The sequence below is a fragment of the Mesocricetus auratus genome, unplaced genomic scaffold (genome assembly GCF_017639785.1).
Source record: "Mesocricetus auratus isolate SY011 unplaced genomic scaffold, BCM_Maur_2.0 Super-Scaffold_100004, whole genome shotgun sequence".
Classification (NCBI taxonomy): Eukaryota; Metazoa; Chordata; class Mammalia; order Rodentia; family Cricetidae; genus Mesocricetus; species Mesocricetus auratus.
The window spans coordinates 272,492-296,594 of NW_024429189.1; the positions used below are offsets into that span (position 1 = coordinate 272,492).

Sequence of the window (24,103 nt, forward strand, 5' to 3'; positions counted from 1 at the left end):
GCCTATCAGGTAAGTCCTGTGGTCGGGCCTGCAGTGGGACAACAGTGGGCAGGGGCAGTCCACATCTGCTGCTGTCCCAGAGTCCTACCTGAGCCTGCGAGAATAACCCTCACCCAGTCGAGCACAGGTGAGTAGGGCCAGGATGCAGCAGCCAGGGAAGCAAAACCCAAGAGTGGTCAGGCTAATGCAAAGCAAGGAAGCTCGAGAGCCAGGGGCCAGCAGACAAAACAGACAGAGAACACTTTGCCCACAAGATACCTTGTGGGAATTTTATTATATAGAGTGTAAAATGAATTGTCAGTCAAATAAAAAGAACACCTTAAAAAAACAAACAATCATGCATAACATTTCCAACTGCCTTTTTTTAATAGTTAGACATTTCAAGCATTGTAAGGAAAACAAGAGAACCAGAGACTGTAACTTGAGTACATTTCAAACGGAATGTTCCTCCGGGTCAATTCAAAATACAAGAAAAAAATAGCTCCAATTCTGTTTTTTTCTCTTTAAAAATACATGTTATCTGTACAAGATACACTACAGTAAACATTGGAAATCATATTATCCCTTTTATTAAATCAAAATTATTTAACTCATACTGTGGTTAATACTAGATTTATTTATTTATCTAGTTAATTTGACAAATATTAAGAAAATATTTAAAAGAAAAAAGCAAAAAACACCTTGGAATTAAAAAATAGTTACTACATTTTTATATGGTTTAATGTCCACAGTGTTTGTTAAAAGTTATATTGAATTTCTTTTTAATATTAAAAATAACAGTATTTATATTTCTGAGAATAGAGAAAGGCTTTTCGTTTTTAAAACCAGCTTGGAGGTCTTAGACACACAACCGCACTAGGTAATGGAGACGGTCGGCAGCTTACACGACGGCGGACTGCATGAGTCTTTGCATTACCCTCAGAATGCTAGGAATGACGCAACCCACAAACGCCCCTCCCGCAACACAAGGACCCGTCTCAGTTCAGAATTCACATCATTAATTACAATACATAATAGTTCAGCTTAAAAAAAAAAAACGCAATAAAACTGGACAGCCAAGATACAAGAAATTAGAGGTGAAACACTTAATGAATTTACATTTATGAATATTTAAATACTGTTTAAAAATTTTTAAAGAATTTGTTACATTACCACCTAAGACTTCCAAGCCATTTTTCTGTTGCAACAGAAAACAGAAACAAACAAACAAAAAACTGTAAATAAAAAGACAAAAACAAAACAAACCCATTATTTGATGAAATGTCCAGACTCTGAGAATTCGGGCACCTGAGCTTGCAGGCTTTGCTCCAAAAGAACCCAGAGCTTACACATTTGAAGTAACAAAGAAATCATGACACAGAAATTATCAGCAATGTTTAGTAACTAATTTTCCCGATTTTTAGAAAATTTCAGTTAATCTAAATATAGTGTTTCACAGAACAAAACAAAGGTTCTTCATTGAAAGGTTTGCAAATCTAAAAATCTCTGTAACAAACAGGGTTCTCTCACACTGATTTCGGGGAAGAGCCGCCGCAGACGCCCATCTACTGCTCCTGTGGGGGGAGGGGAGAGGGTCAGCCCCATCTGCCTGCTGCTGGAGTCTCAGGACCCCAGGTTCTAGGGTCAGGACATTGGGGAGGGCGTTTCCTGGGTCACCAGTCCCAACAAGGTCTGACAAGGTGCCCTGTGGGAGCACTAGGCCCTTCCCCCTTAATAGAAAGCTCATTCTTGGCTGAGGATTGGAAAGAGCCCTCCAACTTTGCACACATAAAGAAAGAAATCAAGTTGGTCCTAGGTCCCCGAGGGTGTGGACCTACTACCCCCTGCTGTGCAAACAAAGGCCACAGCCCTTCAGGAACTACTGAGTGGCCCTGAAGTTCACTGCAGACCCAGGGAAAGTCCAGGACTTATTTATAGCTGGGCTATTAAAGCCCAGAGCTAGAGAGCAGCACTTGAGCAAGCTCAAGGCTGGGATAGAGGGAGACAGAGGAGATCCCCCACAGGCCAGCGTGCTCACCCTGGGACTAGGCAAGCACAAAAAAGGCTGGGTGGCATCACGGCGCTGGGGACTGGCTACAGACCTGGCTGTGGGCCTGAGCCTGCCCTAAAGTCTGTCCGTAGAAGGCTGCCTGCTGCCTGTAGTACTCTGCCCAGGCCATCGTGTAGTCTGGCGGGGAGCTGGCCTGTGGGGCAGCACTGGTGGTATGACCTGGATGACAAAGAACAGAGAGTTAAAGGAGGGAATGGGAGGCCTTTTCCAGGCCTTTGGGCACCTGTCGTCCCTCGCCCCCCAATGCTGCTGCCATTTGGTACTGCCGAGTTGCTTGCTGTATCAAGTGCCGTGGGCATTCTGTTGCTAGTCTCTGCTACTTCTACAGGACTCCCATACACTGCCCACCCAGCAAATCTGGGTGTCAGAGAATAAACACAGCCACAGTGGGAAGAGATAGTGCAGCGTGCCACTTAGATGTGGGCAGGTTGGAGTTGATGTTAAGCAGGCCCTGGGTACCTCGAATGCAGGCACCTGAACTCACCCAGACCCCCAATGATGAGACCACATGACATCTGCCTGTCAAGTCACCCGAGGAGCTAGTGGCCCAGAGAGGACTGCCTTCAAAGCCAAGCAGCTTTTGACAGCATTAACCTAGGCCTTCTCACTGGCAAGTGACTGTTCTAGGTGCAAGATGTTGCCAGGAGAGCCTTGCATCAGACCCAGAACGGGCTTCAACTGGAATAAGCCCAGGCCCTTTGCAACTGATAATCACTCAGGGGACATTTTTGTGTAGGCGCCCCTCAAGCCTGACTTGGTTCCTGGTATTGTAAAGAGAATGGACTTCCACAGGAAAGATAAGCCACCAGTATCCAGTGAAGTGGTACCCTTCCCTGCACTGTGACCTCTTGCCTACCCTGACATGCCCCACCCCAACCCCCAAGGGCACAGGGGGTGGGAGGTATATGGCTGAGGACAACACACACAACCAGCAGCCACTGGCCGTATCTGACTTCCTCTGACAGGGCATGGCAGAGACAAGGTCCCCAGGTGCCGTCCCAGAGGGGGTGTAAACCAGGTGGTATTGGACAGCAAAGCCCACAGCTGGGCAGTGTATGGTAGCTGCACTCACTCTGCTTTTTGTAATAGTCCTCCCAGACCTTGCTGTAGTCGGGCTGGCTGCTCTGTGGCTGGCTCTGCTGGCCTGTGCAGAGAACAGACAGCAGTCAGACCTTGCTCATGGACTCCCATCCTGCATCACTTGGGCTCCAGCAGGGAAGGCGCAGTAATCACAGAGCAAGGCTGCAACCAAGGTCATTAGGAGGCAGGGCTGAAGCCATAGGCGTCTTAGACTTTCTGGACCTAGTTCCCAGTGGACAGAGTGCAAACAGTGCTGATACCTCATCAGGCCCCTCAGGTTCCCGTACTACGCCTCTAGACGAGGAAAGTGAGAGCGGGAGCTCCCGGTGTAGAACATGACACGAAGGCACACTGTGCACACACCAATGGCAGAAGCAACAGACATCCAACTAGGATCTTGCCCAGCCTTTCTGCATGGGAACAGCACAGAGGCCTAGGCACCCCGTTCTCCACGGTTAGCAGGGGAGGCAGACATGAGGAGACACCCACTGGGCTCGGGGCAGGTAAGCAGAGGACAAGTCAGCAGGGCCAGGACTCACCAAAGCCCTTATCTCTTTTCAGAATCAGCCTAAGGCAGACAGGAATGTGAGGAATGTGCCACTCAACACAGCTCAGCAAAGCCTTTTATTTCTGCCATGCCCATTAACTAGAAACCAGTGGCAGGGGAAGGAACAGTTGCTGAACTGCTTTCTTTCCTGCAGCGTAGGGGTGTGCACAGGCCTGCTTCCTGACCTGTATGCACAGGCCCGGCACTGCACACAGGCAGAGCTCAACCACACAGGTGGAAGGGCCGCCTTTCTTGCTTCCTCCTGCTCACAACGAGGCCAATCAACTGGGCTTCAGGTTCTGCTGAACCCTGGCCCTAAGTGCTCCTTTTGGGGCTGTGGAGAGGAGCAGCTTTTCTCTCAGGGCTTACTCTGAGAACAAGGGGGCAAATGGGATCACAATCCTGTCATCGTCTTGCCTGGGCACTTGCTGACACGGAAGCACCTGTCATAGCCTGACACTTGTGCCGTCAGGTTTGAAAAAGTCAGAGCAGAGCTGGGTGTGGAGATGGAGTGAAGTCGGCACCTTTCCAGTAGCTTCCTGTTGGTTTCCTCAAGTCCAGGTGACAGAAAAAGCCCCTTGCTCTACATCACCTTGACACAAGAAGACTGAGTGAGAGGGTCCTTGGCAGGACAGGCAGGAGGCTGCTTAGAGCAGGGCCCAGGAAAGCTCAGCCCTCTCAGAAAAAAATGGAGACAGGAGAGACTCTCATCAAACCACACCACTGTCACTTGTAGCCACTGCCAAGCCTGAGGTCATGTGAGCCATGGAAAAGCAGCCTCACCTCCCTGTGTATCCCCACATGCTGGGTCCCCGTCTCTGGGGAGGAGCTGGAGTGGAGCAGAGACCTCACACCCCCATTTCTCTGATCTGGGAGCCTCAGCCAGGCCACCTTGGCACACACCCTCACCCTCTTGTGAGTCACTTACTTGGGACTTGTGTGGGCTGCTGCCACGCCTGGTAAGTGCTGCCCCAGCCCTGGGTCAGAAAAGCTGGAGGGCCACTGTGGATGACAGAAGAGTCTTTCACGACAGCACGGGTCACACACCCTTCCCCTGCCTTCCAACCACCCCTCTTTACTGTTTGACTCCCTCACCCTCCCACTGGCAGAAGGACAGTTGATCACCTACCTCACAGGGGTGCTGTGAGGGCTCCCGTTAACTTTAGCAGCAGCGATGTTGGGGAAGCCCCTGGGAGGAAAGGCACTGTAGGGAAGGGAGGAGCACTGTTGATTTGCAGGAAGGGCTGCCCTTTCAAGCCCCTCCCCTCCACCCAGGCTGTGTGCTCCCTTGGCCATGACTGAAAACCCCCTGAGATCTGAGGCCTAATCCTGACGGGTCAGTGATCTATGGAAAGGAGATAAAAACACACAGTACCGTCCCTGCCCAGGACTTAGGCAAGCACTTCTGAGGAGCGGGACAGAGGAGGCTGGGCAGGAAATGAACCTTCCACCAGGATAGAGGCAGAGGACTCACTTTTGATGTGGCGCAGCTGGTGGCTGGCTGAAGGGGCTCTGTCCAAAGGCTGCAGGGGCTCCGAGGCCGGCACCCTGTGTGGGCACAGAGGAGCTCTCACCCCTGTCACCTTGTCACCGCGCCCTCCGCCCGGGTCCGCCCAGGGAAGCCCACTATGGGAGGCAAGTCAAGTGAAGGAGACCGTTCTGCACTCACACTAGCTTCCTTCCCCCAGCAGACAGTGTCTGCAGTGGTGGCTCTGCCCCTCAACTGACAGACCACCACACAGCCAGTCCTGGCACCACCATGATTGCCCTGGCATGTCACCCTGGGGGAGGACCAACCTGCTTGACTCTCCCGTCAATTTAGGCTGGCCCAGGGCTCTTTCTGCCATTCTACGTCCCCATTGAGGTGAGCAGTGGCCCATCTGTCCTCCATCAACACTCCCTTTCTTTATCTGCTTTGAGGTGCCTGAAACTAAAGCCAGAGTCAATGAAAGCTGCCTGCGGGGCTGGTGGCCAGGGTGACACCTGAGGGAGCCTGGGGGCAGTGCTGGGGGAAGGCCACTGTCAGGCTGCTCTATGCCTGCAGGGACACGCTCAGAGGTCTGACTTCTGGAGCCTCGGTCAGTCACGCCAGAGGCTTCTTTCATTGCATCTGGGCCTGGCATTCCCTGAGCCTTGGACTTTCGCTTTGGCAGAGGAGAGGCTGCCCCCACGTGATGCGAGGATGGAGAGGCACAGGAAGCGCAAGGTTCTGGGGGGAAGGCAGGTACCTTGGACATCCAAAAGCAAATCCAGCTAGTATAAGCCAGGTGGGGAAAGGCCCGGTACGTACGCCAACTTTCTCATCTATGAGATGCCTGGCCACCTCGATCTGCTGAGGAGCACCCCTGATGGTAAATATCCGCAGGTTGGGGTCCGTGTTAGGAGGGGGGTTCCGCTGAAGCTCCACATGGGCACCTGATTGCTGGTTGATGCTTTTGATGTTCTCACCCCCTGCAGGCGGGAGATATAGTTGATTGGACCAGAGGTGGCTCTGAGTTTGTGTGTCCTATGTTTAGGGGAGGCTGGAAGGTACATGCCAACTCTTGTTGATAGATAGCCACTTTCTTCTGCTTATTGCACAAGGGCCCTGACAAAATCCAGGGCTTCTTGCTGGCAACAGTAGCTATCTGAAGTGAAGATGACCTATTGGAGCTGGACTGAGGTCTGAGGCCACGGGGCCCCAGAAGGGTCTGGGCTCAAGGCCCTTGGATCTGCTGGTCACTGAACTCATTCCTGACTTGAAGTCCACCCAGACAAGGCTGATCCTTCGCACTGTGAGAATGGAGACCTGATGGCCCTACCATATACAATGGGGCCTTGAGTCTAGGCAGGGGCTGCCCTCCCTCCACAGGTCAAATGGGCGGCTACAGGCCCCAACAATGCCTGGAGCCCACTCTGGCCTTCAATATCACACCCTGTTCCCTCTCAGGTCCCTCTGCCTTGGTGGGGGGATGGGTCCAGACAGAAGCGGTACAGAGAGGGAGGAGGAGGGGCACAGAGCCTGGATGGAGCAGGGTGATGGAAATGTAGTTGTCCTCTCTGAAAACTGGCAAAACTTAATGAAATGTGAGTAACAAAAACTCCACCGGTGAACAATGACCCAATCCTCGTGAAATTCCACCGAACTCACGGATCCATTGCATCCATCCACTCTGGGGGAGTGGAGTATAGCCAGAATTCAAGGGAAACCTGGAGCACAAGATTTACAGACTGAAGAAGCTAGAATGCTTCAGGTCTGGTATGAAGGAGCAGGGAGTTCACGAGTGCCTGTGCTGGGTTGCCCTGCCCATTTCCCAGAAAACCCAGTTTGAAATGAAATGTGTAACACACTGTAGGGTATCCCAAAGCCCTGTTTTACACACCCCAACCTTCCCTACTGCCTCCCTCAGCAGATGAAAGTTCATCCAAGCAAGAGACAGGCAGCTGAGGAAAAGCTTTGTCTCTATTTCACCCTCAAAGGGTCATGAAACAAAAATGGAGGTGAGTCTTGGTGAGCCTTCCCAAAGGCTCACTGAGGACAGACTAGAGGCGACAGCTGAGTGTTTGCTGCATGCCCAGCATCTCTGCCCCATGAAGAGCGAGCAGCTTTGTTCTCAGTCAAGTTGTGGAGATTCAACAAGAAACAAAGAAGAAACAGGCACTTGCACCAGTCTAATCTCAGATGGCCCCTGGCCAGCAGGCGAGAACTAGTGTGCCTGAGACTGAGGACTGGCAGGCCCAGACAGCAGAGCCCCCAGCAGCCCACCTCAGCCGGGCCAGCAGCCCAAGATGCTCTGCTGGGACCTCAGGAGCATGCTAATCGGGTATGGAGGCACCGCAAAACTGCATGCGGCCAGAAGGAGTTAATTGAAGTTCATCTTCCTTCAAAATGAGGTCAGTAGTTTGGCACATGGTGGCTGTCTTGGACTCATTCAGCAGCCTGCTCCATTCTTCCACCTGATGGGGGGCAGAAGTGACCCACCAGCGGCCCGGCTGGATGTGAAATCGTAAAGCAATTAATCAAAGCTGCTAAAAGGCCTGGCTGACAAGAGCAGGGCTGGCCAGACTATCTGTCAATGTTGCTGTGTTTATCATGGAAATCCAGCAGGGGCCCGGGAGGCTGTCCAAGGACAGAAGCTGGGAGGGAGAGCTCTGCCTGGTTGCCTGGGCTCTCTCTCCTTTAGCCACATGCTTTTCCCAAGAAAAGGAAGCTGCTTATATGAAAGACCCTCACGATGGTCACCTTAGCTTGTGGTGGGTCTAGACTGTTAGTGAACACAGGGACAGGGTGTCAGCCACCACTTCACTGCTATCACTGTCCTCTAGGGCCTATTTGGGTGGCTCTGTGGAGGGTAGACAATGATACCACACACACGCACACGTACACACACAGTGGGGTACTTTGCTAGGGTCTGCTGAAACACACTAAAATATCCCTGACAAGATGGTTTTTAAAAGGCTACCTATATCTGATCCCCCCTACCTATAGGTATCAGGTGAATTTAGCCTCTTAGTACTGTCAACGGGTTGGGTGGGGTGTCAGAATGTCTATCATTCTAAGTAGCAAGCAGGGTCAATGACACATTTAGCAGAAAACAAAAACAAACTGCTCTACTTGTCACCATGCTGCAATTACAGCACCTGGAGCAGAGGTTCTCAACTTTTTGGTCACAACCTCCAGAGGGGACACATATCAAATATCCTACGCAACAGTAGCTATGAAGTACCAATGGAATAATTTTATGTTTGGGGTCACCACAACTCAAGGAATTAAAGGGTCAATGAGCTAGGAAGGTTGAAAATCACTGACCTAGAGGCTGAGACAGGAGGTAGAGGCAGCCTGGTCTCAAACCAAAACCCTTATTCACTATTCCATCCAATAATCTGAAAGACACGGACACAGGAGTGATATCTTCAGATCCTGGGTGTCTGTGGTGGTAAAACCCACTTCAGCTCCCAAGGTCACACAGGCGTGGCTGAGATCTGCTGGTAGAGACAGCTCAAGTCACATTCCCTGTGGGACTCTGGGGAGAAGTCATTTTTTTCTCCCTATGCTGTCAGTCAAATGAATAATGAAGGAAAACATAAAAGCCAACTTGGTTGGTAGCAAAGTTCAGCTCAGTGCTCCCAGGGAGGCCAGCCAAGTCAAGGTGCTCCACGGCCTACTCTGACTGCTCCCTCCTGGATGTCAGAAAGGAGGACATTGTGCAGGCAGAAATGAGGCGTCCACACAGTGTTCCAAATTGCCCCAAATGTCTAGGAGCAACTAGCAAGCCAAGTGCATTCCAGTCGACAGACAAGAGCCCTAGGCCCACACCTTCCCCAATCTCTCTCCAACAGTCGAACAGATCTAGGTAGTGGGTTTAACTTCCTGTCTGTCCACACTCAAACAGGTGCTTTGCCTCCATCGTGACAAGCCAAGTTAGGGACCCCAGAGGATGCTATGAATATAGGCCTGAGAGTTGGAGAGTTGGCTCACCACCCTTAAGCAGCTGCAGGGGACAGACACCCCAACAGTTGCCTCTTACCTTTGCCTATTACAAGGCCACACTTATCAGCTGGCACTGTGTACGTGATCTCCTGCACACCACCAGGAGTGCCCACACTCCAGTCCCCACGGCCACGGCCTCTTCCTCTAGCTACCGCCAGGCCTCCAAGGCCATCTCTTTCCTGGTAAGGAAAAAAGGTGACAGTGAGGACGTCTGCCACTGCCATCAGCACATCTCACCCTCTCTGGTGAGAGGGTTAAATGACAGGATATGCCAACGCCACACGCTGAACCCTTAACACTTCAAACTCAGAACAGAATTCACCAACATTGTTACAAAAAGACACCTGCTGGCACACACAGCACCCCACACCTGCCTAAAAACGGAAGCCAGAAACTCTAGCTTGAAGCCTGGGACCATCTACTTTTCATTACAGGGCCCTAAGGATTAGGCATTACCTGAAGTTAACTCACGTTAGGTCTACTGGAGTAGATAATGGATACAAAAGAGATACTGGTAGCATCTGAGAGTATGTGACTGAACTTCTCCACAAGGCTGCCGTAGAGGACAATGGCCAGCAGAAAGCATAAAAGGACTTAGGGAAAAAGTTCTTGGTCTAGTGAGATGGATCAGTGTTGTAAAGATTGCTGTCCTGAGCTCAATCCCTGAGACTTACCTGGAGGAGGGGAGATCCAAATCCTGCAAGTTGTCCTTTGACTTCTACACATAGGCCATGGCATGTGAACATGCACATATAATGAGTGCAAATGTAATTTAAAAAGGCATAGAAATGGAAGGCATACCGAGAAGGCCATGCAGAAAGATCCTCAAGAGTGACTTCTTTGGTGGTGTGGGGGTGAAGGAGGAGGGGAGGGAGAGGGAGCTGGGTTTGACATGTGAAGCAAGCTTGTTTCTAATTTAAAAAATGTAATAAATAGCCGGGCAGTGGTGGCGCACGCCTTTAATCCCAGCACTCGGGAGGCAGAGGCAGGCGGATCTCTGTGAGTTCGAGGCCGGGCTGGACCGACAGCCTCCAAAACAATACAGAGAAACCCTGTCTCGTAAAACAAAAACAAAAACAAAACAAAAAAAAGGTAATAAATAATAATAAATTAAAAAAGAAAATGATGCTTTCATGTAATCATTATTTTAAAAGATATATTCTAAATTAGAGTCTATACTATCAAAATTGTAACCTGGAAGTATGAAAGGCCAAGTGATGCGAGACCAGTGTAAACTCTGACTGTAATGGAACGTGTGCATGAGAGGCAAAGTAACTTAGGTGTTGTCCTAGCCAAAACAGGTTGATTACTGAATCTCCTTAAACCAAAAAGAAACAATTAGTTTTAAATATTTTATATTTACATGGATTTTATATATTGATACAAACTTATGATTATTGTTGTAATATGCTGTATATATGTTTCTAATCTTGTTCAAAGTATTGTACCTATTAGACACATTTAACAATAAAAAAAAGAGTGACTTCTTAAGAAGGATGGTGGCAGATGTCTGTAACCCCAGAGATTTGGGGGAGACGGCTGAGGCAGGAGGATTGTGAGCTGGAAACCCAGCCTGTCTTCCAGACTGAGGGACAGAGGACATGGGAGTGACGCCAATGGGAGGAACCCTTCCACTCACTCAAGGGTAGCAGGCCTCACTCTTCAGTGCTGGGGAAGAGGCACCTGCTGGCTATGGAGAACTGTACACTCAACCAGAAGCTAAGCCAGCACAAGGCAAGGCTAACTGCACAGGAAGCCCGACAAGTAAACACATTTCCCTGAGGGTTTCTGATCAGACTCTGGCAGGGGCAGTCAGCTTTCCCAAGGTGGAGATGAGGGACAAGGTGGCTCTTCAGCTTTCACACTTAGACAGAAAAGGTGTTAACCATGTTCAACCCTAAAAAACCACCTGGGCTCTGGGTAAAACCCAAGCCCCACCTAGGTGATCAGGGACTGAACAGGAGGTACACATTTGCAACTGAGAAATAGCCCTTCACCCCTGAGACTGCGGGCAGGAGCCACACCTGGTACATCTCCTGGTGAAAGCCCTTGGTCTGGTGCTGCCAAGATAGTCAGGATCCCTGAAGGCACCTCAGAACTTGTCAGAGGTCATGAGCTAATGGAGAAGTAGATAAGATGATCTCCAATATGCTTCTCAGTCCTTTGACTCTAATTACTGATATGTCTTCACCCCTGCAGGCCTGGAGGATATGCTAATCTACCACAATTTACACGTGTTCCTTAACACAAGTCCTCAGGTTAACATACAAACTCACCTACATTCTAAAGGCAAGCTTGGAACCAAATATAAGAACAGGACTAGGAGAACACACCTCCAATCCCAATACTTGAGAGGCAGAGGCATGAGGATCACTGTAAGTTAAAGGCCATCAAAATGCCTCCCAAAATACCAACAACAAATCCCAGGTGCCATCAGGGATGGAATAGGTTTTGCTGTGCTCCCCAGATTCATTCTACGTTGGTTTTATATCACATATATCTGACTGTTGGAGATAGGCACTCTGCTGTGACACTGTCATCTACAAAGCTCATGTTTCAGAACCACATAACTGGGGATGGAGAGATGTTCAGTGGTTAAGGGCACTTGCTGAGGACCCAGGTTTGGTTCTCAACACCATGTCAGATGGCTTACAACCACCTGTAACTCCAGTTCCAGGAGATCTGACATCCTCTTCCAGCCTCTATGGGTACTGCACACATGTGACACACACATATAAAAGCAAACACTCGTACACATGAAATAAATACAATTACCCAAACAAGACAAAATATTAAATGAAAATAAATTTTAAAATCCCAAACGTTTTACATAAGTTTGTAATTTTGTATTGGACTATAATTATAGCTAGGGTGCATATGACCTATGGGCCAGGGACTGGACACAGCTGTTTGCATAAAGAAAGCGTACGGTATATGAGATGGCTTCCCTAACAACCAAACCTAACAACTGAATTTGATCCTCAAGACAACTATGATGGAATCTCCAGGGAATTGACTGCCACACGCTTGTCATACCATGTATGTGTCGCGCACGCACGCACACACACACGAAATATGTAGTGAAAATCACCTAGATTCTGGGTAATAAAGGCAGGGAGTAATAAACTAGTAAGAAAAAGCATACAGTCAGGAAGAGGCAGATGTGGAAAAGTCTGAGCTCCACTTAGGGGCCTGAGTGGTCAGAGCACCATGGTTCTCTGTTTTTCTGGGTAGGCTCAGTGACCCAGAGTGTTGGACCCACCTGTGCTGTGAGAATGAGCTCATTGATGATGTGCGCTGCATGCTGACACCGATCTGGAGGGCCCATGACCTGAGCTGCTCTTTCTGGACTAATCCCGTCGTCTGTGGAACCAGATGAGAGAGGTAAGGAAAAGCCTGAGATCAAACAGCAAATACAGTCTCGCCTCAGTCTACACTCTCAGAGCAGTGTGATGAGGACTGTGTATGAGTGCCTTTTTACAGAAGAACACTCAATCACTGGGGAGGTTGAGGTAGGACAATAAGGAGCTCAAGCCTAAGCAACACAGTAAGATCTTTGTCCCTTCCACGAAAGGTGTTTATCCTTGTGATACTGAGTTGTCTCTGACTACATAAAACAAAATGGTGTATTTTGTAAAGAAATCTTCACTTAGCAAAATTAAAAACTAGATTATGTCATGCTGGAGTCTTCCTATTTTATGTGTGTGGAGTGGGGTGGCAAGAAAGATCAAGCCAGTACAATCAAGGAAAAACACAACTAGGAAGGAAACAGAGATTGCCAAAGAGAAAGAAAATACACACAGCTAACACAGTCCACTGTCTAGATCTAACACCAAACCAACCTGGTTTGAATTGGATCCTCACGCCTGCATCATTCTGGATCTTTTTGATCATTTCTCCATTTCTTCCTATGACTATCCCAACAGCAAACCTAGGCACAGACACCTAGACAGACAGACAAAATCCATCAGGGCTTCTGCACATGTGGTTTAGTAAACATTCAATTTTAAAATTTATTCTTATTTTATGTGCATTGGTGTTTTGCCTGCACGTATATATGTATGAGGATGTCAGATTTTGAGGTCAGAGAGCTGATGTGAGCCACCATGTGGTTGCTGCAAATTGAGTCCAAGTCCTCTGGAAAAGCAGTCAGCGCTCTTAACTGGTCAGCCATCTCTCCAGCCCCAATTTAAAAAATTTTAATTGTGCGTATGTATGTCTTATAAGCATGAAGGTGCCCACAGAGGCAGTGTAGAGCTTGAGTCACAGGCAGCCCTGAGCTGCTGTGTGGGTCCTGGGATCTCTGGCAAGAGCGGCCACATCTTGAAAGACTATAATAAAGCATTTTTCCCTTTTAGAATAATTTCTTTTTTCTTTTGGTTTTTCGAGACTGTGTAGCTTTGGAACCTGTCCTGGAACTAGCTCTTGTAGACCAGACTGGTCTCCAACTCACAGAGATTCACCTGCCTCTGCCTCCCGACTGCTGGTGTGCACCACCACCGCTTGGTTTTAGGACAATTTCTATGACTGATGATTATATTCCACACAACTCTATGAAAAAGTATAAAATCTGATAAAAAGTTATAGACTAAAACTGTGTACAGATTGAAGATCTAAAATGATTTATCTCTGAATTCTGTGAAACTGCATACAAATACATTGGCTATGTCTGTGGCCTTCTACAGTCCTTTGCTCTTCATCTGCAAACGGAAAAAAGCACAGGCCACAGCATTTGCCATTCAGTCAACCAGAAGTGGAGCGAGCCCATGATGACGTGGAGTGACCAGCGGCACCATCTAGACCCAGTACCTCCAGGTCACCACACAAGCTCTGTACCACTTTGCGCATACTATGCTTTCTGCCTGACTCCATCTTGTCCAGAGTGGCCACTGTGAGTCTAGTTCACTGTACTATGCATGATATTAACAATGTGGCATAAATAAAAATTGCAGGACAAATTTTGATATCATTTCATCTCATTAATAAAACAAGATTCCAAGTCTGATATAATCATAATACAGATCACTGTGAAAACTTGGGATTTTGGCTCCCGTCTGGACATAAAGTTAACCTTTAAAACAAAACTGTGAAAACCCAGCAGTTATCTACCCTGAAAGGCAGTTAGCTGGTTTTCCATGCTCATTTCTTCTTCATACCCTTGAGCAGTGTGTGTACTCTTAAAGAGCTTTGAAGATGAGAAAACTACATAACCAGTTTGAGGCTAAGGAGCTGACAGAAGTGTGACTGTGATTTTAGCGGCACATTTTTTTGAGTGGGGAGACAGGCCTGGTGGCTTGGGCTTGTTATGTAAACCAGGATGGCTTTGAACTCAGCCTTGTTTGCCACTGACCTGTGGGTTCAGCTCACCTCTATACTACCTCCTCCTGCTCGGGAGGCGAAATCACCACGCACACCCCGGAAGTCAGCCTGGTCTTTCTCTCGGATGATCTCTAGGACCATTTCTCTTGCTTGCTGCACAAACAAAAACAAAAAGCACCAATGGGGGAAATGGAGGAAAAAGACAGCAGCAGGTGGAAGGCCAGGGTCAGATCAGTGCGGCCCAAGACTGAAGATGCTGAGCTGCCGACAAGGATGAGCCCGAGAGCACGTTCGCCACCAGTAAGTTTTCCTCAGGGCGGCACCTTCCAAGAAGCTGGGGATGAGTCTGTGGAGCTCTTCTACCACACAGGGATACCTAGGCTCAGCCCCTAGCACTGTGTAAAGGGACACAGCGGCTGAATCCAGCGGCTTACACCTGGAAACTTGACTGTGCCAACACAAGACACAACCGACTGTGTACTTATGTTTGTGTTGGCATGGGAGGCCGGAGACCATCCTAGGCACTGCTTCTCTGGAGATGTTCACCTTGATTTTTAAGATAGGGTTTCTTACTGGCCTCAAGGTCTCCTAGGAGACTGGGCCAAGACTGGTCAGAGTTTTCTCAGGATCCACTTCTCTCTACTTCCCTGAGCTAAGATTAACAAGTGCCATTCACACAAAGCTGCTTCTTTTCTTTGGAGATTGAATTCAGGTCTTAAAATGCTTGCTTGCAAGGCAATCATTTTATCCATTACATCATTTCTCCAACCCAGTAATCTTATTTTAAAGAAGGCTGGAAGCTCTTCGGAGGAGGGGGCCACTGGGAGCAGCTGGCCTGAGGGAGGGAGGAGCTACAGCACTGACAGTCCTACACCTATCTCTCACCAGTAGCACCCTGGTGCAGAGCGCGCAACTGAAGGAGAGGGCAGTGAAACCGAGGGACTGACTAACTTCACTGGGTAAAAGTTCAATGCTCTTTTTGTTTGTTTTTCAAGACAGGGTTTCATTGTGTAGCCCTAGCTATCCTGGAGGCTCAGAGATTCACCTGCCTCTGCCCCCTGAGTGCTGGGATTAATGGCATGCACCACACAGCCCAGATCCATTGCTCTTAAAGAAGCACAATAGGTTAGGTGCAGTAAGAAGACAGGCTGCTGATGACATAACACTAGAATTTCATTGACAACACATAATCACAGACACATTTCTGCTCCAGCAAGAGGGAGTGTTCAGCCATAGGCCTAATTCTGCTTTCTCAGCGCAGGAAGCTGTGTTGAGGGCAACATGCCTGGCACCTGTTTTCATCTGGCCTGGATTAAGCTGACCACAGCACAGCAAGGCTAACATACTGGGTCACCCAATATTATCTGCAATGTGAAAAAATAGTGTACACACTGTCTCAGGCAGTGGCATGTTATTATGTGGCCACATCTAGTTACATTTCCCCAAAGAGGTACCACCAGCTGCCAACAACTTGGGTTAGATCAGCAATTCTCAACCTATGGGTTAACATCCCCTTGGGATGTTCAATGATCCTTTCACAAGGGAAGCCTAAGACCATCAGAAAACACAGATATTTACATTATGATTCGTAACAGCAGCAAAATTAGTTATGAAGTAACAATGAAAGCAATTTTATGGATGGGGTCACCACACCATGAGGAACTGTATTAAAGGACTGCAGCATTAGGAAGGGTGAGAACCACTGGGCTAGACAAATTTAACCCACGAGTTTCCTCCTACCTGTACTTTAAATGGATCTCCAGTGATGCGGAGAGGCTTGTCTGCTCCTGTGGGCAGTGGGCCATCCTGGATCATGACCATTTTCACACCTGTTCGCTCCTGTTGGGGAATATGCAATAACACAGTCCTCAGTGTCATGGGGAAACTGCACGTTACTGCAAGAAGCAGGGCTAGGCCAGTTCATCCTAAGTTTGTGTCTTACCTCCCACCCAGACCTGGGCTGGCTTCAGAACTGTTGACACAGTTCACCCAAGACAAAATTCCAATGTGTCTTTACCCATGTCTGGAGTATCTGAACTCCAGGAAGCCGGTCCTACTGAGTATTCACATTAAACTAGGTATGCTCTGCTTATCTGTTAGCGGACGACAACCTGTGCCACCTGCAATAAAGCACCGCTGCCTCCCAGGTATTGGTGAGATGAGTTCTCAAACTAACCCAGGGGCCTAGGGCCAACTGGCTGAAAAGCAGGTTCTGTGACACCAAATCCTAAGATTTACAATTGACCCTAGGCTGTAGGAGGCTTTCTACAAATCTGAGGTTTGGAATATGACACACAGGTCACCACTCACAGTTGTCAAGTCCCAGAGTTCTGAAGTCTGCTTAAGATTCAGTAGAACATGCACTCAAGTGAGTGTCTAACCACTCTCCGGTCAGTGTGGGCTGCCTTAGCTGGAGATGTTCAATCCCAAACATTCTTGACTACAAGGTCTCAGTTGACATAAGAGGGTTCCACAGCTGAGAGCTGCCTCCTCGCTGTGACTCATGGAAACTGGGGAGTGGGTATCTTTTCATCTGAATACAGTAAGGCAGTCACCCTACTTTCTACAGACAAGAACCCCAAGCACTTGGAAAAGTAAATGAGCACTTTTGGGTTTTTTGTTTTGTTTTGAGGTCTTTCAATGTAGCCCTGGATAGCCTGGAACACAAAGAGATCCACTTGCTTCTGCCTTCTGGGTTCTTCTGGGATGTTGGGGGAAGACATATACCGTGGCTTGACTTTTGTAGTTGTATGCTCAATTTTGGATAGGGTCTTAATATATATAGCTCAGGCTAGCTTCCAACATATAATTTTCCAACTCTACCCTCCTAAGTTCTGAGATTTCAGGCCTGTGTCACCACACCTAGCTATAAATAAATGCCCCACAAGCCAGATCTCATGTAGCCAAGGATGCCCTCAAACTCATTATGTAGCCTAAGCTGGTCTTGGTCCTCCTGCCCTCAGGCCCCCATGCGCTGAAATTCCAGGTATGTGCCCTTAGTTTGTCTAATGAGCACATATAAGAGCAGATTTTAGGAGCCCCAACTCCAGGCTGTCCCATGTGTCTCTCTCTCCTACCCCAGACACTTGGCGTCAGCATATGTCTGTCAAAAGGAGGAACCCTGTCTCATGTGAGAAGGGTCTGGAAGGGAATAATGTGCAAGGCCAGCCCAGCTCAGCGCCACATGTACTCACACACCTGCAACTGCTTGATTGTTTCGCCTCCTTTGCCGATGACCAGACCCACTTTAGACGCAGGGATGAGAAGCTCTTGAATTGTGCTGTTGCCATCTATGTCATTGTGAAAGCCAGGTCCATTCCGACAGCGGTCCACAATCTGCCCCAGGAGCCGTTTGGCTTGTCTTTGGGAGGGAGAAAAATCACAAACACCCAGCATTAAATGGATGTTTAAGGTCTTCTGGGAAGGGAGATGGTGCCGGTGGAAAACACCAAGGAGTCAAAGCAGTCCTCCATCCAGCTCCAGCTCCTGCCTTACAACCTGGGAGGTCTGAACCATTCGCCATGCTACAGAACTGCAATTCAAAAGCAACACACGCCACACCACATCTCTACAGCTTCCAGGTGGAGTCTCAAGGAGCTGGCCACTGCCACACCCCATTCCCTCTATGTCTGCCCTCTATACCTGCTCGCACTTTCACAATGTCCTGCCTCCTACTTTGAACGTCAGCAGCTCTGGTGGCAGAAGCCTCCTCTTATTCCTTTGTCCATCTCTGCCCCCCAATTCAGCACAACCCTCACAGGGAAACACTCAGCACACATGTTAACAAGGGTGGGGGAGAGAAGGAGCGATGAGAAAGACGGAAGAAAGCAAGGGTTAGTAACCACGCTTGAGCTCCTAAACTCCCAAAGTCTCCCTGTGGCCAGCAACACTGCTTAGGACTTCCAGCTAAGCCCACATCTCCAGTGTGGTTTCAGGGCACAAGGGGCAGTGTCCTGCTGCAGCTGCATTCCAGGGAGCACCCTACTATCTGTCTTCATTTCTGCAACGTGGCAACAGTATACAACCCAGCCTACCAATGTCATATGTTGGGCCAATTTTCTTTTCTGCACCAGAATTTTCCCTGGCTGTTATTTGCAGAATTTATTCTTTAAATCATCACACACCATCTATTTTTTGGTTCCTCTGATACAAACAGATTCAGCAACCAGACAGGCTGGCTGTACTGGACAAAGAGTCCTCCTAAAGGTTAATTCTCAAGCCTCAACTCCTTGGGTAGATACAAAGTAGTAACATTTAGAAGAGTAGGAAGGACGTGCAGTCTTTTGCAGTCTTGAGCCTTTGTGTGCAGAATCATCTTGTGGGCTCTCAGCTGCAGCAGCTTTTTAGTATTTTGCTAGTGTACTAGATTAACCTGTGCTGGAAAAAAAAATGCTGTGACTCCAGCAAAACCATCCAGCTTGCCCTATAATGCACACCTGCCAGTGATATTTATTCTGGTTCACTGCTTGCAATGTTACAGCAGAACAAGAGAATTTAAACCCATCTAGGCTCCCTGAGAAATGGAAACAATAAAACAACCCTACCTATTGAGCCAGACATAATCTCAGCTCCCCCATCCCCTAGTGAAACACTACTGTACGACTGAAAGAGGAAAGTGAGCCACTCCAGCCCACACAGTCCTCCTCCCTAGGAGGAGCTTGGGTTTATGAGTTGATGTTTGGTACAGGGCTCTGAGCAAGCATGTACCAGGACAGGAAATCAAGGCAAATTATCAGGGCTCTCACCAAGGACCTCCAAAGCCAAGGCACCTGCTGGCTGGTTCACAAGGCTCTGTGAGTGGCACAAAAGCCACAAAGAATGGATTCTCTTGGTTCACAAGTATCAGAAGGGTAAGCAGATCAATCAGCCCAGGAAAAAGGCCTGGTGCCCTGTTCTCTGCTGCTTACAGTGATCCAGTCCTCTGACCCAGGCCTGTTCCAGGGTGGGAGGTGTTAACAAGGAAGTGGCTGGCTAGGGTGAGTGTCCACTGCTGAGTCCCTGGGTTTATGGAGAGGTCACAACAGTTGGGAGGCATTCTAGGCTTGTGTGTTCAAGGTAACAGAAGAGCTCTCCTGGCTCGGCATCCTCCCAGGCCTTTCTCCTACTGGAGGTGTGCTGGGGGCGGATTCAACACAGACCAACAGTCTGCAGCAACAGTTTGCCCTTCCATTTCTCCTCACTTGGGGAAGGAGGAAGAAGAGTAAAAGGAAAAAGTAAATAAAACAAACTTACTCAATACTTTCTGGGGTTCCGGTAAGTACACAGGGCCTCTCTGGAATCCCAGAACTCTCTATAAGAAGAATCAAGAAGATGAGGTGTGTTGGTGGGCATCAGGCAACCATGTGCCTTTGCCTCTGTGTGTAGACTGTGTCTCTGGGGCTGGTTCCTACACCACCCCCACAGAAGTGCAGTCTCCCAAAAAGACCAGTTTGTCTTGCTGGGGGAGAGAACTTTAGTTCTCAACATAGAGACTGAGTCCCGCAGGGGAGCCAGGAGGACACAGCAGAGTTCTGTGAGTTGGTCCTGATTACCAACCTCCACTCACTCTGACTGCCCAGAGACTCAGTAGCACCTGAGTCACTTCATCATGCTGCCCTCGCTCTCTGTCTGCAGAGCAGTCTCATGGCCACAAGTCTGCAGACTGCTGAGGGTACTAGTAAGGACTTCACAAGCACATCACAGCAGCTATTGTACCCACATCCCAGGAAATTGGCAGCAGGGATGCAGCATGGCTCCTGGACCATTCGACACCAGAGGAAAACCTTTGTTTCCAATACCCTAGAAAGTGCCTTCTTAAAAAATCCTTCCTCAAAAAAAGTTCAAAGAGGGAACTGGGGATGTAGCATTTGCCTAGTCTATGTGAGATTCTGTATTCAATCCCCAGTGCTGTAAAAACAAGCAAACAAAATTCTCAAGACAAATAGCTAACAGCAATTACTGCCTTCAAGATGCTGCAGCGAGTATCTTATAAATGACAAATATCTTCTACTGGAATGTCTGCAGACCCTTCCTCTCAAAAGGGAAGAAGACACCTCAGATGATATAACAAAACTAAAACAAAACAAAACTGTTCTTCAATCTGTCTTCTAACATCAAATGATCAATACTGACTGTGCTGTGAGGGGTCCTGAAAGGTGTCTGACACACAATCAGCCAGGACCCTACCGTCCTCTCTCCACAAAGTGGAAGGGTGGCTGTACAGGGAAGCTGGGTGCAGGCTCCACTATGCCTGGCATCACATTCTGGTGCAGAAAACATAGGTGCTAGCCCAGCCAGCAGGTGTCAGGAAGAGGCCATGCTGGCCAGAGTTGAGTGTTGCCCTAGAAGGCAAGTATGAACCTCATCTCCAGGCTGACATTCCGCTCTGGTGCTCAGGTGGGGTCCAACTCCACAAATGCAAAACAGACAGCAACCGCACATACTTACCCTAGCTTCTACCAAAGAGCAAAGACACTGGATCTGGAAAATGTTGTGTAACCCTGATTTCTACTAAACAAATCTATGAGGAAAGCAACCCTTACCTGAGGCAATCTGAATTTTGCAACCAGATTCTGCTTGAATTCGTGAAATCTGCTCACCTCCCCTGCCAATAACTGCAACAAAATGAGTAGGGTCAGAATGTACCTCCCCTTCCACACTTACTCATGCACGACTAGCTTAATTAACCCAGCAAACATTTACACTCTGCTCACAGCTCACTACAAGCAGACATTTGGGGAGCCCATCTCAACTCTTGGGCATCACAACAACAGAAGCTAAACATGACACCAGCAGCTAACAGTACTTAGGTGAGGTGAGCATAGCCAGGGGTAGAACCCAATGCCTGCCACACTCCCACTAGCATTTTACCACAGGTGACAAGCTCATAAAAGATTATAACAGACAAGAATTAAGGAAGTATTACAAAAAAGAATAGGTAAGAAAGGAAAAGACAATGCAGATACTTACTAAATCCAACCATTTTATCAGGCACTTTGAATTCTTCTGTTATTACTGCCCTAAAAACAATGTTTTTAAAGAAAAAGTCAGAATTCAAAATTCTACAACCACCTTAGATCCCCAAGACTAAAGCTTACAACAAATCATACTGATTCATGCCCCTCCCCCCACTCAGAGAGTGTCATTTCCGGAGCCCCTTTGGTCAAGCATGCCTCAAGAACACCCAAGCATCCAAGTCTCCACCCCTTCCCACCTCCCGGTCAGAGTAGAAACATTCAGAACCTTCCCTAGCTGCCTGTTCTACATACAGCTGTGTTCTGATTGCAGGGCCGAACAGATGCTGTCAACCCCGGGACAGTTACAGATCTGCTAGGGTTTGGAGAGAGATTCAGGTATCTACTAGGGAGTGCCCTCTAGATACAAACAGAGTCAACTTTGTGGATTTCTTGATCTTTTTGTTTCCTGGCCTCCCTCCAATATACCTGTGTCTTCTAAGGTAGTATGTGCCCAAGAAAACCAGCACCCTGCAGAGCCTAATCAGTGCTGGCCAAGCTAGTATAATCGCCTCACTTGTGCTGTGAGAGACTCTTGTTAAATGCGATCCTGTCCATCAGGTTGCCTTCAAAAAAAATAAAACAAACCAAAACAACAACAACAAAAAAGATGCCACTGGCTCTTTCAAACAAACTTTGAAATGCAACATACAGTGTATTGTGAACAATATCCAATTGCCCAACATCCTGGAAAGCAATTAAATCTAAACATTTACCTTAGGGGATGCTAAATACAAGTAGTTAAAAAAAAAAAAAAGAAAGAAAGAAAAAAGCATACATTTTTAAGCATCTCCCACACAGCTGGATTTTTGCCCATTGTGGAAAGGACCAAATACAGTGCACGTTTTCAGGGGAGTGCAGCACTTAGAAGAAAGCCAACAGCATAAACAGCACTGCCACCACATCACTGTGACAGGAGCTATCCTCAGCCCGTGTAAAATGGGATTTTTCCTCATTTCTCTCCCTCTCAAGCAACACAAGCATTCACCCAATCCTAATGGGGCCAATTCTTGGCATCCAAGAGCCCTTGAGACCTAGCAACCCCTGGCCCCCACACCCCCTTTCCCAGGCCAGCCTGACAATGGTATGTTTCAGCGCAGCTGTCAGGACCATGGCGTCCTGTACGTACACAGGACTGACCTGCACACACAGGACTGAGCACTGTGCCTGCCGAGCTGTCCACAGGAACTGACGAGAATGCCTTCTGCACTAGTACAGTGGGTGGGTGATGTCAGGACTGGGTGAGCCCTGTATGGGGTCTTACTTAGCATGCTTGCTGGCAGTCCTAAACTCATCCCCAGTATTGAAAACAAAACCAATCCCAACAAGATCCCCCCAACAACAACACACACAAGGGAGAAAACTACAAAGCTGGACAATTCCTCAGCCCTCATAAACAACACTGGCAATCAGTCTCAATCTCTAACTCCCCTCCAATGCACCCCCTCTCTGTACCTCTGGCTGGCCTGAACTTCCCATGTAGACCAGGCTAGCCCTGGACTTACAGACATCCCATCTATGTCTCACAAGTGAGGGATATAACACCACACCCAGCTCAAATGTTTTCTTCTGAAGGCAAGGCTGAAACTGGTCTAAGGCACTATGAATAGGTATTCTGGAAAAGTAACATGCCAATTACAGTGTAACAAGAAATGCTTATCAGCATTTAATATGAACAACCTCATATAAGTTATTTTAACTCATTAACAAACAAAACAACGCAAACAAGAAAATCAGGCTAAACCTTCCATTTAACGACTCTTAGTGATGTTTAGAAATCCCCAGCATCCATATAGAACACAAGGGCAGAACTGTGTCCTGGCAGTGCAGACTAAGGACACAGTTGACAGTTAACAGTCTGTAGAGGAGAAGCACCACAGTTTCCTGGGCACTTTCCCCGCTTCCTGTAGGTGATGCTATGACCAGATACTCATAGATGGGCCCTTTTAAAGTCTAGGGTCTTTGTATCTAAATTCTCAGCTTAATGGAAGGCTATGAGGGAGAAGAGAGGCAGAGAGCAAACTAGGCACCAAGCCAAAATTCTCCCAACAACCCCTGATCCCAGGCACATCTTGCTTCTGAAGCCCCATACTCTGTGTTCATCCAAGAACTGCATTCTTCTGTGAAGAGGCTGCAGATCCTCAGTCACAGAACCAGCAGGACAATGCATCCCTCCTTTCAAATTTAATCTACAGTGGAAGAGAGCAACTCCAGCATTGTGAAAGTCTCTTGAGACTCAACAGGGGCTGGCTTAGTGCCTCTGTCAGTCTGCTCCCTCCGGCCGACGGTGTTTTGGAGAGGGCTGACAGAAATCATGGGTCTTAAGGAAATGTAGCCCCTGGCTTCCCATACTCCCAACCTCTGACTTGCTAACACTCCAGTGCAGATGGTGGATCAATAAACAATTAGAAATGATCAATAAATAATAAAACATAACCCACTGCTTACCTTTGATGTACCAAGGCCCCTAACTGGTTACCTACTGTGGCAAAGAGAAAGAGAAAAGAAAAATCAAAGCATTAGCACGGATAAACTAACTTCATCCTTACCCACATTCTTACTGTTCAGGGGGTGGGAAGGAGACAGAAAGAAAGCAAACAGTAATTTAGGCTCAGTGGCTGAAATGAATGCGTTATGTGATATGA

At 48.0% G+C, this 24,103-nt stretch overlaps 1 protein-coding gene across 6 annotated transcripts in view; it reads right to left on the bottom strand.

Annotated features, from left to right (window-relative positions):
- Positions 1–239: 239 nt before the first annotated feature.
- Positions 240–24,103, bottom strand: part of Fubp3 (far upstream element binding protein 3) — a 46,962-nt gene continuing 23,098 nt past the window's right edge. For 2 of the 6 annotated variants that reach the window (XM_005085515.4, XM_040745006.1), the window contains 16 exons: positions 23,907–23,940; positions 21,415–21,464; positions 20,988–21,059; positions 19,699–19,756; positions 17,665–17,827; positions 16,207–16,305; positions 14,515–14,619; positions 12,990–13,092; positions 12,410–12,510; positions 9,185–9,326; positions 5,968–6,128; positions 5,152–5,225; positions 4,807–4,881; positions 4,606–4,679; positions 3,123–3,194; positions 240–2,209 (listed from right to left, as the gene is read on the bottom strand). In XM_005085515.4, the coding sequence (XP_005085572.1) occupies positions 2,055–2,209; positions 3,123–3,194; positions 4,606–4,679; positions 4,807–4,881; positions 5,152–5,225; positions 5,968–6,128; positions 9,185–9,326; positions 12,410–12,510; positions 12,990–13,092; positions 14,515–14,619; positions 16,207–16,305; positions 17,665–17,827; positions 19,699–19,756; positions 20,988–21,059; positions 21,415–21,464; positions 23,907–23,940 (1,538 nt within the window). In that variant the 3' untranslated portion in view covers positions 240–2,054. The remainder of the gene's footprint in view (positions 2,210–3,122; positions 3,195–4,605; positions 4,680–4,806; positions 4,882–5,151; positions 5,226–5,967; positions 6,129–9,184; positions 9,327–12,409; positions 12,511–12,989; positions 13,093–14,514; positions 14,620–16,206; positions 16,306–17,664; positions 17,828–19,698; positions 19,757–20,987; positions 21,060–21,414; positions 21,465–23,906; positions 23,941–24,103) is intronic. The other 4 variants (XM_013124833.3, XM_021236211.2, XM_013124832.3 and 1 more) reach the window with 4 other exon arrangements.